Source organism: Cryptomeria japonica, chromosome 3 (assembly GCF_030272615.1).
Source record: "Cryptomeria japonica chromosome 3, Sugi_1.0, whole genome shotgun sequence".
In the NCBI taxonomy this organism is placed as follows: Eukaryota; Viridiplantae; Streptophyta; class Pinopsida; order Cupressales; family Cupressaceae; genus Cryptomeria; species Cryptomeria japonica.
The window spans coordinates 876,835,665-876,854,596 of NC_081407.1; the positions used below are offsets into that span (position 1 = coordinate 876,835,665).

General features: G+C 30.4%; 1 protein-coding gene across 1 annotated transcript in view; it reads right to left on the reverse strand.

Moving 5' to 3' along the window:
- Nucleotides 1-269: 269 nt before the first annotated feature.
- LOC131874414 (probable WRKY transcription factor 51) overlaps nucleotides 270-18,932 on the reverse strand; it is a 72,605-nt gene continuing 53,942 nt past the window's right edge. Inside the window, exon 5 of the mRNA XM_059217782.1 lies at nucleotides 270-548. Coding sequence (XP_059073765.1) covers nucleotides 320-548 — 229 coding nt within the window. The 3' untranslated portion in view covers nucleotides 270-319. The remainder of the gene's footprint in view (nucleotides 549-18,932) is intronic.

Consider the following 18,932-nt stretch of genomic DNA (forward strand, 5'->3'; position numbering starts at 1 on the left):
CAATTTGCAATACATTTAACAATGATATTCTCCAAACAAAAAAATAAAAAAAATCACATCATAGCCCAAAAAATTGAGGCAATTGCATTAAAGCTCACTTCCATATTTATTATAGAGCAATAGTAACGAGTCTCAGAAACACATGAAATGAGAGTAAGTACTAAACATGTGAAACAGAAGCGACTTACATGAGACTCCAGAGGCAAATTATTCTAAGATGGAAATACTCAATTAATATAAGCATCTGTAGTGGAATCAGGCTCCCACAAATCATTTATGTTTTTGATACATGGAACTTTCTCTAGCTGGTATTAATAAACTATAAATCGGAGCTGTGAGAAGGGTAAGAGAGTGGCGGAGAATAATTCTCCAAACAGGAAGCCTGCTCTGCTATAAATATTGGAGGATTTGTTACATAATACACGGCTGTGGAGCTCTCATGGTTGTGTTTTCCCTCATATGTAGTGATCACTATTCCTTTATCATGTGCATCCCGTTGCACTCTCTTTTTAACCTCACAGTTGCTGTAAGAGCATCGGTAATAATTCCTGCACACAATCATAGAACGCCGTAATTATTTATTAGATGGTTGCCTCCTCTTCACGACGCATCTTAGAAAATGTAAGCAATCAATCAATCAATGACTCGACCAAGTAATATGCTTAAGGAAGGTCTCCCGAAACTTCAGCTTTCATGATAGTCACGACCGATATTATGTTTCGTTAAAGTTTAATATCTACAGTAAGTTCAATTTTAAATTTAATTGATTTTAATGTAATGATTTTTTTATTTGTTTGTCACAGTTTAATTTTAATTTTTCATGCATATATATATATACATTTTTAAATCGATAATTTTTTATATCTATTATTATTAAAGTAATTTGAATATGTCATGAAGATAATTTATTTGTTGTTTTACAATTTTAAAACATAAAAAATAATCTAATTTTAATACTTTAAATAACTCAAATACATTTAAATAATATTATTATTTAATTATTATAAAATATATATATATTTAATATGACAAATAAATATATAATTGTAATGCAAAATCAAAATAGTCTTATAATTTCCTATTCAAATTTGTGTCTATGATTTTATTATATGTATGCAGATAGATTGAAAACTTTATCGTAATATGCTTTATATGTGGGTTCCCCTTGAAATAATGCTTATTGAATGGGTGGCCAAGGTTTTCTTGTCGCATAGAATTTACCTTTATGATGTCTAAAATTAGAAGGTATATTTTCTTTCGCATTGCTAAAGTTAGTCATCTAATAGCCATCCTCAAACATGGCCCTTTCATTGTCTATACCTCCTTGATAATTTTCACACTCTAATATTTCCATAGAAAGTTCTTTATGTCCTTATGAGATTAATTTTTTTGGGTTACCTTTCTCATGCTAAAATTTATTGATCAAAATAGTAGGCTTATTAGGTAATCTTATATTTTTTCAATCTAAGATAAATTTTTCTTATACCATTTAGAAAAATGTGTTTGTGTTTAAATTAATCTTTTAAAGATATTAAGGAGATCACACATTCAAGTATTATCATGAATTGTATTTTATGAAAATATTTTATTATCATTGAAATGGTCTATGATAAATTTTGCTATTTATCTATAAGATAAATAGCTAGTGAAAGAAAGGCAAGGTATTAAACAAACAATAAAATTGGGCTCTTATTTCAATATTAGCTATCACTATCGACAAATATGATGGTATATATGAAAAAATTGTAAGGGTGTGTCTGATAGAGATTACAAATGGATTGATAGAGTCATGTTGTGAACTAAGAATTTTTTAACAGTCCCTTTCCAATTAGATAAGGTTTGACTTTTTGGGTCCAAAAATGACAAAAAAGAATCTACTATGGTAGTATGTGATTCCACCTGATTTTAATTCTATTTTTTATATACATAATTTCAAATTGAGCAAAAATTAATATTTTAATATCTTAGAAGAACATTGGCCATTCTGCAACTTACTATAGTTTGGTCCTCCATCACCCATTTCTATCAATGAATTTTATATATATATATAATCACTTAAATTTCCATTCTAAACACTCATTGTGAATTTTCATTAATGAAATACTTTCTTAAATGTTGGAAAATATATAGAGATTATAGCTTTACTTTAGTCTCCCATTCATAGCAAAAATTATAAATAATTATTGTTAATTTGTATTGTAATTTTCTATTATATATATTAGAACATTTCATTATATAATAGTAGTTCTTTCTGTGGACAAGCATATTTCTCATGTGTTAATATTGATTATATTTTATCGTTGCACAAATTTTTAAAAAGTATATTTAATACAAATTTACTATGTATTGATATGAATATAAAATGTTATAATTAATTAGTTGTGTGTAATATTTTACATCTTTTAATATATTTTTATGTACTTATAGATAAATTCGTATTAGTTTTACTTCCACATGAATTTTTGTGTATGATTCGAATGGTAATTGGATGTATGAAGCTCTTGGCCTAGCAAGTTTACCCTTACTTCTTCATACACAAAGAAAGACACATATATTATTTATTTATATCAATGGATAATAAGGATCCAAGGAGAAAATAAAGATAGTAAAAGAAAAATGTAGTTTCATTGGCTAGAAAGGGTGGTGTTTTAATAGGAGACTCCATTATTTAACAATATGTTTGATATAAAATGACAAGTCTTGAGGAAAGACAATATAACTCTAAAACCCACAAATTGACATATCAAAATATGTTTTGAAAAATAGTACACATCGTCCACTATAGGCTCTACATTAATTACTAAAATTGGATAAGTCTCACTTTCTTTAGACATCCACAAGATTGCAATGTCTAATCCCTTGATTGAATCTAGCTTCATCTATTGCTTGCATAAAAATAATTAAGTATATTTTCATAATTAAAAGTCACAAATCCATAAAATAACAAATTTTTAAAAACACAAGGGACCTCCTGGACCCCTCCATATCCTACCAAAGTCTATTTCCAAGTTCAACGACCACCTAAAAAAAACTAGCACCAGATAATGCCAAAAAATAAGGAAATTTCTATAAGAAGATTTAGAAAAACGCACACGAAAGCAATCAAATTTTGAAGTACAACATTTACCATATACAAAATTCATAACCTGGCCATGTATACCTATAATATAGCAGTAAAAAATTGTCAGGGAGTTTACTAAAAGTAATATTTTTTCTGGTGAAACCTAATATCTTACAAGTCTCTGGATTAAGTAATTTTAATATGAGAAGTCCAAGAAAGCAATACCTTCACCAAAAATAATGAAAGGAAATATAAGAGAAAGGAAAGAAAAAAAAAATCCAAGTAAGTTTAATGATGAATTAAATGTTACCAAGAGAAATGCAGAAACCTTAGAGCAATCACCCAAATGTGAAGGAGGCACAAAAACTTTTGAAAGGGGAAAAGAAAAGAAAAACCCCTTGTTTTATTATGAATGAGGCAATGCCTAAAATGTGTGTGTGTGTGTGTGTGTGAGTGAGTGTGTGTGTGTGTGTGTGTGAGAGAGAGAGAGAGAGAGAGAGAGAGAGAGAGAGAGAGAGAGAGAGAGAGAAGCTCTTTACAATAATGTCATTAAGGAGAAATAAAAGAGGAGGCATCTCTTAAATAGAGATGAGGAGAGGAGTTACAAAGTAACTCCCAAATCTATGAATGCCACCATTCATAAAATATGTGTGCCATGTGTCCACATCCTCTTAAGGAGGAAATCTAATATTCCTTAATAAAGGAAAATAAAAGAAATGACTTGTCCTCACACATATACTAGAGGACAAATTGTGTGTAGGGATTCCAAAAGAATATCCTAAACTAAATACAAATAAACCTAAGTCAAGTAAATATTAAATATTCTAACACCCCCCCTTAAGCTTTACTTGAGGATTTTACATCAAACCCTTCAATGGGTTGCAAACCAAGATTTTTACAGTGAAATTGGAACTTCTCGTTACAAAGTGGCTTGGTCAAAATATAAACAACTTGGTCTTCCCCCTTGCAATAGAGGAATGAAACTTGCTTGTCTTCAATTTGTTCTCTAATAAAGTGGTGTTGGAGAGCAATGTGTTTTGTCCTTGCATGGAAAATAGGAATTTTAGCCAAGGCAATGGCACTTTGGTTGTCACAATACAATGGAGTTGGTTCGTGTTGAGGTAAAACCAAATCTTCAAGTAGTCTTCTAAGCCACAAGGCTTCTTTGGAAGCATTGTGAATCCTTTGTACTCGCCTTCAGTGGATCCAAGAGAGGTAGATTGTTGTTTTTTACTATTCCAAGAAAGTGCTCATAAACCAACAAAAAAGCAATAACCACAAGTAGATTTCCCATCATTGGGATCTTCGCTTAGATCGGAATCAGTAAATCCTTTTAAAGTAAAATCAGAATTTGCATCATAAAACAAACCTACATTAATAGTTCCTTTAATATATCTTAAAATTCTTTTAGTAACTTTATAGTGTGTTTGTTGAGGTTTAGACATGAATCTTGAAACCAAACCAACACTATAAGCAATATCTGGCCTAGTAAGAGTTAAATAATTCAAACTTCCAACTAATTGTCTATACAAAGTAGGATCAACAAGTGGAGTTTGCATATCAAGCATTAACTTGGTGCCTAATTCAATAGGAATTGAAACATGGTTAGCATCATTCATTTTAAACTTGTCTAAAAGATCGTGAGCATATTTACTTTGAGATAGAAAAATACCATTACTTGTTTGCCAAATTTGCATTCCCAAAAAATAATGTAAAAGTCCTAAATCAGTCATTTGAAATTTTTTATTGAGTTGAAACTTAATTTCAGAAATCAAATTATTGGAAATTGAAGTTAGAATTAAATCATCTACATATAAAATAATAATCACAATGTCATTTTCATTATGTTTAATATACAAATTTGGATCATTTTTGCTTCTAATGAAATCTTGAGAAAGAAAGAATGGATTAATCTTAGAATAAAATAAAATGAAACAATAGAATAATATCAGTTCCATATTTGTTATAGAGGAATGGTAAGCAGATTTGCAGAAATACTTCAAATTTGCTGTTGCGTCCTAAACTTCCATTGTTTAACTTGCTGAGCTACATACTTAACAGTACAATGTAGATGCCTACGTGAAACTGAAGTGACCTGTATCCTAGGTGTGCACGATAGTCTTACGACAAATTAGGGTTGAGAGAGCGGAGTAGCATATTTCTCCAAGCTAGAAGACTGCTGTGTTAAATTGGACGATTTTCATTGTAATAGACGACAGAGGAGGTAAATTGTCCTACGTATATTTCATTTTCAGTAGCAGAGTCGCTTCTGACAAGTGAAATCCCTGCAAAGGAGGGAAACTAAACCATCGTTCCCCATTTTCTCGGGCCCCGGGGACTCCTCCAAACGACACATAACATAACACGAAGAAATCAAGTGAGAAAGGAATCTAGATTAAAAAAACTGCGACTGGACTAGACTGAACTATAAAACACTGAGGTTGACTGATCCTCATATTCCTCGTCTTTAGTATTCATTCCTTTTCATATTTTAAACACAGTAAAGCTTTTCTGGGAGCGGTAGACGGTCTAGATTGGGGTATAAAATGATTGTGTTCTATTATTTAGAAATGTTTTTGTTTTCTTGTCTAATTATTCATATTAGAAGTGGATAACATTTTTTTTAATTTTTTTTATTAAAATTGTTTTTTAATTCTTTGAATGGGTTTGATTTTTGGAAAGACATTCAAGAATTCAAATTGTTTATAGATCTATCTAATCATTACAGAGTTAAATAGTCAAAAAGTCAATAATAAATGTTCTTTTTATTTTTATTGGTCAAAATTAACTTTGATTGTTGAATTGAATTTTATTTAGGAAAACTCGGTCAAAAGAACTTTCCATCTACAAAACAGCAAACAAAATTGTCTAATTTTTATTGACCAAAATAAACTTTGACTGTTGAACTGAATTAATTTAAAAATAACAGACCAAAAATAATTTACCATCTCATGCATAAAAAATAATTTTTCTCTTTTAACTGAATTAATTAGATTTAAAATCAACAAGAACTAAAGACCATTCATATAGATATATAATAAAATTGCTTTGTTAGAAAAAAAATATTGCTATTTTGTTCTAAGTCGTTCACATCATACAAGCTTCTCTGGGTTTTCCCTTCCTGTTTAATAGAGATAGATACACGTTTTCACATTTACCTTGAATTTTGTGAAATGATAATTCTAACGTTTTGTGTGAAGATTCATTTAACAGATGTTTCATTGTAATGAAGCCATCTGACTGTGCGCAGTACACATCGCATCGATGCGGGACATGGTTGGATAGAAGATGATCCTTCGCAGCAAAAGTGGTGGCGTCCTCTTCACGACGCATCTTAACACATGATTCTAACTTGTGTCACTGTAAAGAAATAATGTTTGCACTGGTCGCTGAATTGAAGTATAGCTTTAATCATCCAAACAGCCCACTCGATGTCAATTACGAAAAGGCAATATCTCCCGTACGAGAATTGATGTGTTCCTATAAATATGACTCAACTAATAATATGCACATGGAATGTATTCATGTGATATTACAACTTTCCAAAGACGCGGCTGATATTATGTACTCGTCTTTAATAATGGGCTGAGGTTATGCCATCTATTATGGTTGAATTCTTAGAGGTTTAATTCCTTTATGTTTGAAATTTTTAGATGATGATAACGGATGGATTGGTTTTCTGTGCAGGTCTTCAATAGGTTATTGTGAGTTAATTTAGTACAACTTTTATTGTTATAGTAATTGTGATATTTATTATCAGAAAAGATTAGAAGAAAATCTGATGTAACAGCATCATTGATCTAAAATAATCTTGTATTAGTCAAATATTTTTTATTTTTTGTTTTACAATTATTTTGAATGTTTAGATTAATAAAAGCAAGATAGGTTGGAACCTTTACATATCTGCTAAATAGCAACCTCTATTGCACATGAGGAATGGGCACCTAGCCAAAAAATAGATGACACCAAAAACCAACCAGCCACCTACCAAAGACACGAAGGGATGGTTTACTAGATGGACACATTACCCTCTCGCCAATCTTTACATAGACCAATAACTTTATCATAAAATGAATTTTTTTTTTGGTTCAAAACCTTTGTAGAGCCCGGAGTGCTAGACTGTAGGGTAGCCTTGACCAATGAGGTAAGGGGTTCCATTGTTGTAGAGGGAGTCTCTGTGTATCTCTTGCACTTTGCCTTCCTACATTCAATTTCCTCCTTAATAGCAAGCAAGGAGGTTGAATTCTTTAATACCATCTCATGGTTCAGCATAGACATTTCCTCAACTTTTCTCTTTAGTCCTAACTCTCCTTCTGCTTTGCCACTGCATTTCTCTCAAACCTCTAGGACAATTTCTTGTTTAGATCATTTAGCATCATCTCGACCTTGTCCCATTTTTCTAATTTTCCATCCATATCACTAGCAGCCTTACAAACCCTATCATCCTTTTCCTCCATCACCCATTGCTCAGCCCTAGCCCCTACCTCTACCATTGCTTCAAGTCTATTTATCTTTCTTATGGCCACATCAAACTACGAGAGGAGCCATTTAATAACCGTGTCTTTCTACCCAATATCCTCTTCCAACTTGGATACCTTTGCTTTCAAATTATTGGTGTTGGAATTGGGGGTAGAAATATCTTGTCGAGGTTGAAATGCAACAACCTCCTCAAAGGTAGCAGCAGACCAGTTGGACTCCAAGGCTAAGGAGGACTCGTATTCCTCCAAAAGCCTCCTCATCATATGATTCCACTAGCTCCATTTCCTTAGACGATGGGGTTTGAGTATTTTTCTATTTTGCCCCTCTAATAGGGTTGAACGGAGTAGGTACTGGCTTGGCTTTAAATGAAGATGCAATATTGGGGTACAATTTTGAAATAGGGGCACTAGAGAGCTCCACCACTAAATTTGAATCCAAGAATGGACCAAAGGAAATCAACAGGGTCCCATTGAATGAGGATAAAGCCAGGTGGAGGTTGTTAAGCCTTAAAGACTACACTTACAAGGGCTAGGGAAATTGCAACTATAGTTTGACTGAGATGTCTACTACCTATGTATTAAATAACTGGTAGAAGGGTTACGATGGAAATAAAAAAGTCAATCTTTGAATTATAGTTCATCATGAGTCCTTATGTCATAAAAGATAGCAACAAAAACTATATCAGGGATATCAAATATCCATCCATATTTTTAAACGATTGGAAAATGGCCCCAAAGAAGGAAACCTATCAATAACTTTATTCCCTTTTCATTTTCTATGACTAAAACTGACATGGCTCATCCCATGAGTGAGGTCTCGACACTTGGCAATAAGGTGCTCAAATTTCCAGTTATGTTTAGCTTCATTTTTTAGCATTGAAATAGTGCTTTCTGAATCACCTTCTATGATGATTCCAACATAACCTTTATCTTTTGTAATAACTAAGCCATAATAAGTTGCTACCACCTCTACAACACTTGAAGTTTGCATCCCCAAGTTGGTTACTTAGGTTACGACCAAATTGCCCCTATGGTCACGTGTGACCCCACCCCCACCTGCCTAGCATGAATTTCACAATTCTTTTGAATATTTTTTAATTATTTTATAATTAAATGTTGTAGATTTTTTTATTTTATATTTCAGAATATTGTTGTAGATTTTTTTATTTTATATTTCACAATATTTGCACATGTTTAAGCAAGCTTCATATCTATCACTATAGGCATACTCATTTACATTTCATGTTGCATTCATTGTTAATTATAAATCTTTTCATGTATTCTAGAACATAATCTATAAAACACATTCTAGAAATCCTTTCTACATTTAGCAAAGTTTTTATGATAACATATATGTTTATCATGTTGAGGACTCAAATTAGACTATACTAATAGAACTTCATTTTTTTAATTCAATATTTTTTTAATTTTACATTAATTTTTAAGGCTCTTCATTTAAATTGATCCATGTATGAAATTAATTTGAATTTAGTCCTTTTAGGATTGGATCAATCAAGTTCAATTTCCTTCCCTTAATATAATGGTGATCCTATGAAAATTAGTGGCTTTATCCATTAAGGTGGTGAAACCAAAATTTTCAACACCTTACACTTACTATGTTTTCTTGGTGGGTTCCCCTTGAAAGAATGCTTAGGAAATAGTTGACAAATATTTTGTTATCATATAGGATTCACATTGATAATGTCCAAAATATGAAGGAGTTTCTATTTTTTACATTGCTAAAATTAGCCATGTGAAGGCCACCACAAACATAGCCCCTAGTTTGTCTATACATTGCATTCCTAACTATTTTCGCATCCAAGGCCTAGGACTGTGTAATAAATTAGTAGATATCTGTTTAGGTCCCTATATCAGTAGATTTTCTTGGATTACCTTTCCCATGCTGAAATTTATTCTCGGAAAGAGCGTGCTTGTTAGTTAATCTTATTTTTGTCAAGATTGATAAGTTTTTCATAAATCATTTACAAAAATGTGCTTGTATTGAAATTTATCTTTCTAAATATCTAAAGGATATCACTCATTCATGTTCTACAATGAATTGGGTTCTATGTAAATATTTTATTATCATTGAAATGGTCTCTAATATGTTTTCCCCTACTAAAATTATAAATAGCTAATGAAAGAGAGGCATGGTATTACAAACATAGCAATGTGAGGCTTGTATTCCAATATTAGCTATCATCATGACAATATATTGTAGTATATATAAAAAAATCATAAGGATAGATCTAATAGAGTTTACAAATGGCTTGACAAAGCCATGTAGTTGACTATAATGTTTTTACTAGTACATCTATTCAAATTAAGTAAGTTTTGATTCTTGGGGGTCTTAAACAAATAAATAAAAGCTATCATGGTAGCATGCGTTTTCACATGATTTTGGTTCTATTTTTATGTACATATAGATTCAAATTGCAAAACAAATTATTTTTTTGATATCTTAGATGAGCACTTGATTATTGTGCTACTTTTTATATTTTAGTCCTCAATCACTCATTTCTAACATTATGAATTTGTGATATCTACTCCTTTTGGATTGACATTTGACCAATCCCTTGTGATTTTGGACCTATGAGTTAGGAGGGAACTTTTTTAAAAGTTGAGAAAAGATAGAGGTTATAGCTCTACATTAATCTCACTCATAGTGAGTTACAAATAAATAATTGTCAATTTCTATTATAATTTTGTATTGTATATAATATCGTTTAACTATATAGTAATAGTTCTTATCTGGATTTACGTATTTCTCATAACTATATTTATTTAAATGTTTTTTATATACAAATCCATATAAAAATTATATATCAGATATTTCACATATATACATATTGATGTATTATATTTACTACAACATGAATTCTTGTTGATTCTTAAATGATAATTGAATGTCTGAAATGATTCAAAAAACTCAACACTTGACCTAGCTAATTTACAATTACATCTTCAATAGACAAAGAAAGACATGTCTTTATAAATCTTCAATCAATCGGTCACAAGGATCTAAGGAGAAAATCAAAATAGTCAAGGGTCTTGCATTCTGCAGCAGACGCACTTCTGACAAGTGAAATCCCCATCGTTCGCCCATTTTCTCGTGCCCTGGGGACTCCTCTAAACGACAGCTAATATAACATCAAGAATTCAACTGTGACAGGAATGTGCGGCTGGACTAGATTGAATCGTATAACACAGAGTTTGACTGATCCTCATATTCCTCGTCTTTAGTGTTCATTTCGTTGCCATTTCAATCACAGTAAAGCTTTTCTGGGGGCGGGCGGCGGTATAAATTGATTTTCTGACTGTTCTACTATTTTTAAATCAGCTGATTTCTAGATACATATTCAAGAATTCAAGTTGTCTAGAATTAATTATTCTACCAAACTCTTTCAGAGTTCAATAGTCAAACAGTCAATAAATATTTGTTTTATCCTATTTTTATTATTCAAATCTGACTTTGACTGTTGAATTGAACTTTATTTAAGAAAAGCCAATCAAAACAACTTTCCACCCAGACCGTACATTAAAGTGTTGTCTTATTTTTATTGGCCAAATTGAACTTTGACTGTTGAACAAAATCATGTAGAAAATAATAAAAGAAAAATAATTTTACATCTCATACATACAGAAATTTTCTCCCTTGACTGAATTAATTAAGTTTAAAGACAAAGAGAACCAAAGACCATCTAGGAGAAGAACATTATACTGCATATTTTCCAATTATCATTCATTCCTTGTTCATTATTTTGTCTTTTTCCTCCATAATTGATGCATTTGTGTATGTCACTTTGAAATGCATACTTTTTGACCCTTGTGTGCATAGCGAATCTGAAATTACTAAAAAAATCTTAAAATCAAATATACTTTACACAAAACTAATTATAAAATACTCTATTTTTGTTCTAAGCCATTCACGTCATACACGCTTCTTTGGGTGTTTCCTTCCTGTTTAACAGATAGATACGCGTTTGCACAATTAACTTGAATTTTGTGAAATGATAATTCTAAGATATTTCTTGATTTTACAATTACTTCTTTATGATGAAGCAGTGCACATCCCATCGATGTGGGACACCGTTGGACATAAAGGATCATTCGCTGCAAATACCAAAGCATTTAGAAAGTGGTATAATGTTTGCACTGGTCGGTGAATTGAATCGAATTGAATTATATTATAGCTTTAATCTACTTGTCTCTAATAATTGGGTTAAGGTTATGCATCTATTAAGCTTGAATTCTAAGAGGTTTAATTCATTTATGTTTGAAATTTTTTCGAATATCATAACGGAATGGATTGATTTTCCGACAAGTCTTTAATATTAATAGGTCAATGTGAGTCAATTTAGTATTTTGTTATTCAAAAAGTTGCAATTTAACATCTTAAAAATAGGAAAATAAGAATGTAAAGATTAACAAGTGTCACATAGTGGCTAGTTCTTGTCATTTTAATATTATAATTGAAATAGTGAATGTAATAAGATAAATATATATAAAATAGAAATAGAAATTGTCAATGTAAGTGTAAAATTATATGTATTGTAATTTGATTTTAATTTTGATTTTAAGCAACGATATTAGAAAAGGGTAAGATACATTGTAATAATATTCAATTATATTCCATTTATAATTGTTAGAGTACAAGATAACCCTACCCAACTAAAATAAATAATTTTAATACTATAATAAATAAAATATTGTTATTGTAAATATTATACTATTATTAAAAATAAGATATATTAATAATATTATTTTAGTACCAAATTTTATATTATTAAATTGTGTGAGGATAAACTTAACCTAACTAAACCTATATATATATAGAACACAATAAGATTGAATTAGGCTAATAGAACGTTCATGTTTGTGCATTGAAGGAATATTTACATATTGGAGGTGCAATAAAAGTTAAATGCATGGAAGTGTAAAAATTGCTAATTATGATTTGAATTTGGGAATGTGTGTAATCAAAGAGAACTAAAGGCTAATAGAATAACACATATTTAACACAATATTTCATCATTTACTAATATTTAACTATAGTAATATTTTTGGTCAAATTGGACACAAAATTAAATGAAAGTTTATACAATGTATAATAGTTTAATAATAATAATAACTTTAATGAATGAATAGTTAACAATTTAATTTAATAATATTATTGCAATTTTATATAATCCATAAGGATAGAAGTATCCACCAATATTACAATAAAATAATAATTATTAAAAACAATATTTTTTTTTAATTACATGTGTTATAGTAAATATAGAAAAAAATTAAAATGTGAAAAAATATTTATGTCATAATTTATTCTTCAATATTCAATTTGAGTTATATTACTCAAATTTAGTTTTAAATTTTTTAAAAGCTTTTATTTTAGTTAATTATTTTATATTGTTTTAACTTTATTCTAATGAAAATTATAAGATATAGAAGACAAAAGTTTGAATATTATGTGAAAGTATATATTCTTCATTTATTAAATGTTTCAAATTATAATCAAGATGAAAGAAGTCTTTATTATAATAAGATGCAAATTATTTGAGCCAATTAGATTGAAGAAAAACAATTTTAGTAATTTGAAAACTTAAAACTCATTTTTCTTAACTATTGAAATTTTTTTTAAAAATGCATGGAAAGGAAAAAATCATAGATATAATTGGTGAAAGAGAAATTGAATAATAAATAGTTAATGAAAATTGGGTGCAACCAATTGCAATAGTACTAGCCTAACGATAAGTACTAATAAGGAAAATCTAATGTAAGAGCAGTTTTGGTCTAAAACAATTTGGAATTTGTTAAATTTTATTTTTTGTTTTCCAATTATTTTAAATGTCTCTTGATTATTTTACAATAAAATGTGCTAGGTTTTTGACATCATATTTTAGAATATTTGTGTATATTTAATCAAGCTTCATATCTATCACTACAGGCATAGTCATTTGAATTTCTTGTTATATTCAGTTTCAATTATAAATATTTTAAATGTGTTCTTGAACATAAGCTATAAAACACATTCTATACATTTATCTTACATTTACCAAATATTTTATCATAGAATTGAAGTTTATTATCTTGAGAACTTGAGTTAGATTGTACTAATAGAACCTTCTATATCACAATATTTGAATATATTTAATCAATCTTCATATCTATCACTATGGGCATAGTTATTTGTATTTCATGTTGCTTTCATTTTCAATTATAAATATTCTGATGGATTCTTGAACACCAGTTATATAACACATTCTATAAATTCCTTCTACATTTAGCAAATATTTTAGAGCATTTAAATTTATGATCTTGAGGACCGAAATTGACTATGCTGATAGAACCTTGTTTTTTATTTTCAAAAAACCTTTCAATCTTACACCAATTTCTAAGGTTGTTCCTTTAAGTTTTTATGTATGGACTACTTTAAATTTGGCGGCTCCTCAAATTCATTACCATGAAAAATAAATATTATATAATGAGATCTATTTGATTCCAAGATTAAAAAATGATAAAATTATTTGGTATTGGGACCATTGATCCTTATTAAAAATTCCCTAGGCTAGTTTTTTATGATTACATATGGTGCATGTCATATTACCTTCACCTAAATAAAGAAAATTCCAATATCATTTGTCAACATAACACAATAGCACATTATAAGGGCATGTCATAATCTTAGCCTAAGAAGTAGCACATGAGAAAAGAAAATTAGTGAAAATATCTAAACAATGTAAAAATAAATTAAAATGTGACATTATAAACATATTTTTGTTTTTATTTCTTATCATGTTTTAAAATTATTTATGTTTTAATGTAATTGCTACTTTTGATTTAGTAGAGAAAGTGAGTCCTAGAGACAATATATTACCAAGATCAATATAGATGAAGGCACAAGTAGAGAAGCTCATAATGAATAAAAACTAAAGAAGATGTTAAAAGGTGACGTAGAGATATATCTCATCATTATTAGAGTGATGAAGGATATATAATAAGATTGATAATAGAAGATATGATATAAGTAGAAAATGGCATGGAATATGTTATGTGGGTTTGTTTAATGGAACTTGTTTCAAATTTGGGTTTTGAGGCCACATAATGTATTAGTTCATCCAAACATAAGGGCAATTAAGTAGAAGATCTATTAGAACCACAAAAGTAGTGCATATTGGTTTAGAAGGGTCACCACATGAAAACATAAATGCACTAGTGAGAGGTGAGTTTTGGTTGATGGTTTCTTTTAAGCTTGCTAGAGATTATCTAAGTGAGATAATGAAAAGGTAATGTTTTTAGTGCTATATACAATTTTGGAGGTAAATGTTACAAAGTAATCAATGAGAGTAGTAATAATATTGATTTCAGTTCAATTGAAATTATTGGAAAGATAAATTTGAAAGGAGTAGAGAATTTTAGTCCTTATAAACTCTATTGGTTGCAAGATAATCATATTGTTATACTTAATGAAGAATGTGTTTTGTCTATCTACATGTTACACTATTATTAATGTTTCTCATCACAAGTTAACCCACACAAAGACTGCACAATTATCTTCAATTTTGTATAACTCAAAATATATCATTTTTATGAAGATTAATTTTACTATCCCATTCATAAGGATTAGGTTATTTATTTTATCTAATTAAAGGGATCATTACAAAGAATATGTATGGAAACTAATATTTAATGTTAACATTAGGTGAGAGAGTTTTAGAAGATTTTTTTAATGTGTTATGCAAGTGGTAAGTGGGAGTCTTCTAATAGTGTAGTGTAGATGCAAGGAAAGGATGCAAAAGATAAGGATTTAATCAAGTTTTCTGCAGATGGAACCTTCTTTCTATAAACTCAAACTGTGAATTGGTGTGAAAATTGTCATAACTTGTCTATCTCTTGGATTTAACCCATGTCTGGTGAAAAGGATATCAACACTAATAGTAAGATTTGTGGGTCCTCCCACTCTTTGATGACATAAACTAGCAACAATCCCAGAGGTTGTTGGAAGGACCTTTTTAATAGTGGTTGGCTCATTCCAAAAAATGGTGTTTTTATTGAGCATATTGATAAGGGAACATTCTTAAATATCACTGACCCATCCTTGAACCATTCTCTAGCTAAAATGAAGAGCTTTTTGGCTGGAAAGTTTCTAGGTAGGCACATGTAGATCACTACAATTCATAAATGAGAAGCTGTTAAGTGGTTTGTTAAGGGTAGCCTATCTATCTCAATTCTTCTAAAAGATATATTTTGTTTCTCTTTCTCTCTCCAAGAATATTTCCCTCATGTCCTTTATATTGGGCCCTAGTTCTATGGGAAGAAAAAAATTCTTTTCTATAAATGGCACCTCATGTTTAACCCAAAATTTCATTTGGTTGGTGCTATTCCAAATTGGGTCCAACTCCTAGGTCTCTCTTTGGAATTTTGGGATGAAGAGATCATTGCAGGCATTGTGAACACTTTTAGGTAGTTTATTTCTCTGGATGCCATCATTTAAAAAGGATTGTGTTTGGTGTTTGTGAAGTTTTATGGTAGTGTTGTGTCTATGTCATCTTTACCACATTCTATTAAGTTGAAATTTCATCTAGGTTTGTAGATCCAACTGATTTAATTTGAGAACTCAAATCCTTTTTGATATCTCTTCTCCACTACTAGTCATCTCTATAAATAACTATCCAAAGGGTTCCTATAGGGATTTGTCTCATAGGGTGAAGGGAAAGGGTCCGTTGGTTTCTACCTTGACTGAAGTGATGTCTAGTTTGACTCTTTACCTTTGGTGTTAGCTTCGAAGTCTATGATTTTGGAGATCAAGGTGGTGGATCATCCAAAGCCTATGTGTAAGGAAGTTTCACTCCCTTTGGATTTAAATTTCAATTAGAACCTCTCTCTAAATGGCATTTTGGACTCCCCTCTGAAAGTCTCCCTAGAGGTTATGTTGTTGATTCTTGCATTGGAGTTCTTAGATAATGGTGTCGGCTCTCTAGCATTTTATTTCACTCTAGTGAAGAACACTTCAAGTCTTATTCTGGATATTGTCCCTTCTATGGTTTTTGACTTTATGAAGGAGCTCTCTCCTTATGGAGATAACTCAATGGGTGCATTCCTTTAGCTCATTACTCCTCTACAAGGACAAGCTCCTATTTTTGTAGAAGAAGATATAGTGGTTTCTTCTCCTTGAGCATCAAAACTGAGGAGCCTCTTCCTAAAAAATTAATTATCAGAAGTAGTTGGAATGCTCCCTCTTCCTCTCCTTTTAAGAGTCCCTTTCTTAATACTATAAGGAAAACTATGGATGTGGGGAAGAATCCAAAGTTGGGAAGAAAATATGTGAAGTATTTGAGATAATAAAATGCATCTAGGGATGTGGTTAATGGTAGACAAACTATTTTGAAGTAGTTGTGCTCTAACAAATAGAAGAAATAATAATCCTTTCTTCGAATATTAGGGGATTGAATGTTTGCCATAAATAGATTCTGGTTAAAAATATAGTGAAAGATTTGAATTCAGACATTTTTCTTCTTTAAGAAACCAAAATGAGTTTCGGATCCTTTAAAAAAGTTTTAAACCTCATTTGGTCCTTTTCTAATATATACCTATGAGTGTTGATGGTTCTTTTGGAGTTATTAACACTATGTAGAAATCCCATAACCATATGGGGACCCTCAAATACTAGGATAAAACTCTTTGTGTTTTATCTTCATGGATGAAATTTTAAAAGTGGAGTGGATTCTCACTTGTATCTACCCACCTAACAATTTGGTTTTGAGAAGAGCTCTTTGGGATACACTAATTAATTTGTGATCTAACTTCTAGGATTGCAACTAGATGTTAATAGGGGACTTTGAAACCCCTCTCTATCCCTTAGAAAATATGGGTGGATCCTTTAACATTTTTGAGAGCATGTAGGATCTTCATGAGTTTTTGGCTAAAGGTAATTTGTTTGTGTAGCATCGTAAGTTGTACACATTTGAGTAGGGTGTCCAATTCCATGGCTAGTTAGCACTCATTTTAGTATCTCTCAGTATACTAGGCATTATAGGACTTTCATATGCTTTTATTTTAAATATATTGATTAAAATATAAATCCTTTATTTATTTAAATTTCATCACACTCTATAAATTGTTCACTTTATTATAGGTGTTCCCTTGAATCATTTTATCCCGATTCATCCTTAATCTTATCTCAATTTCAACTTCCAAAATGTATTTCATATCTCTATACATCATGGGTTGAGCCATTGACATGGAATTGGCATTAGAACTCTATTATCTTGCATCCTTGGGACTTCATTATCTTTCATCCCTAGAAATTCAAAGAAAAATTGTCATGACTAAGTTGTCCCACACCTCTTGGTGCTGCATTTTTTCCTCAACTTTAATGAGGATGATTTGGCAATCCTAACCAACTCAAAACTCTCTTTGTGCAAAAAAAATAGCTAATTTAACTCAGGTTTTTATCAAATTTAAATCTAAGATTTCATGTATAAGGCAATTCACTTCTTCATTTGTGGAGACTTTTAAAGAGAAAAGCTTATGCAATTTAAAGAATCCCAATGAAGTGAAAGCGATTCTTTGAAGGAGTCCTAAATCTGCAAATCAATCAATTATCAAGACTTTATCAACATTCATTCAACTATGGAAGCTCAAGAGACATTGGAGGATAATAGGAAATCATCAACTAATGATTGAATTGTACATCTTCCTAAGGAATTCGATATGATTTCATGTTATTCTTATGTTTCTTCCATTAAGCTTCAGATCTATGTTATTGCTTTAGATTTACATTCTAATTGTGTGATTTAAGGCATTTTTAATTCAATCATTATCATTTAGGGTTTTTCTCTAATACATTTGAGTAGGAATCTAGTTTGCATATTAGACATTTTAGATCATAGAAATCTTAGACACAATTAAGATTCATAAAAACACACTTTATTCCAACTCCAACATCAGCTATTTGTGGAGGTGGAAATCACCAAAATAGGGGTTGACCAAGGTTAACCCCTATATAGCCAGTACCCCACCATTTTTTTTCTTTCAAATGTAGTAATAAGTACCCAACAAAGCCAGGAAGCTTAATTTAGCATCAAGAGGTTGATAAAGACTTTTTCCCAAAATTTTGATCTATTTTCTTGAGATCGAGGTGATTGGGCACCCTTGTCCAAACCAGGGTGACTCTATCCTTAATTTTTATCAATAGACTTGATAGAAATTTGATAGAAAGTCTCAAGGTGTTTATTTGCCATAGTCTTCTAATTAAACCAAATTTTTAGTTAGAAGATGTTGATTTAATTAGAATACTAGGAGAATAAAGCATTCCAAACGTACAGATTCAACTTCAAATTGTAGTTAGAAGTGCACAACAAAATTTTCTTTCCATTTCTATGTCTGTTATA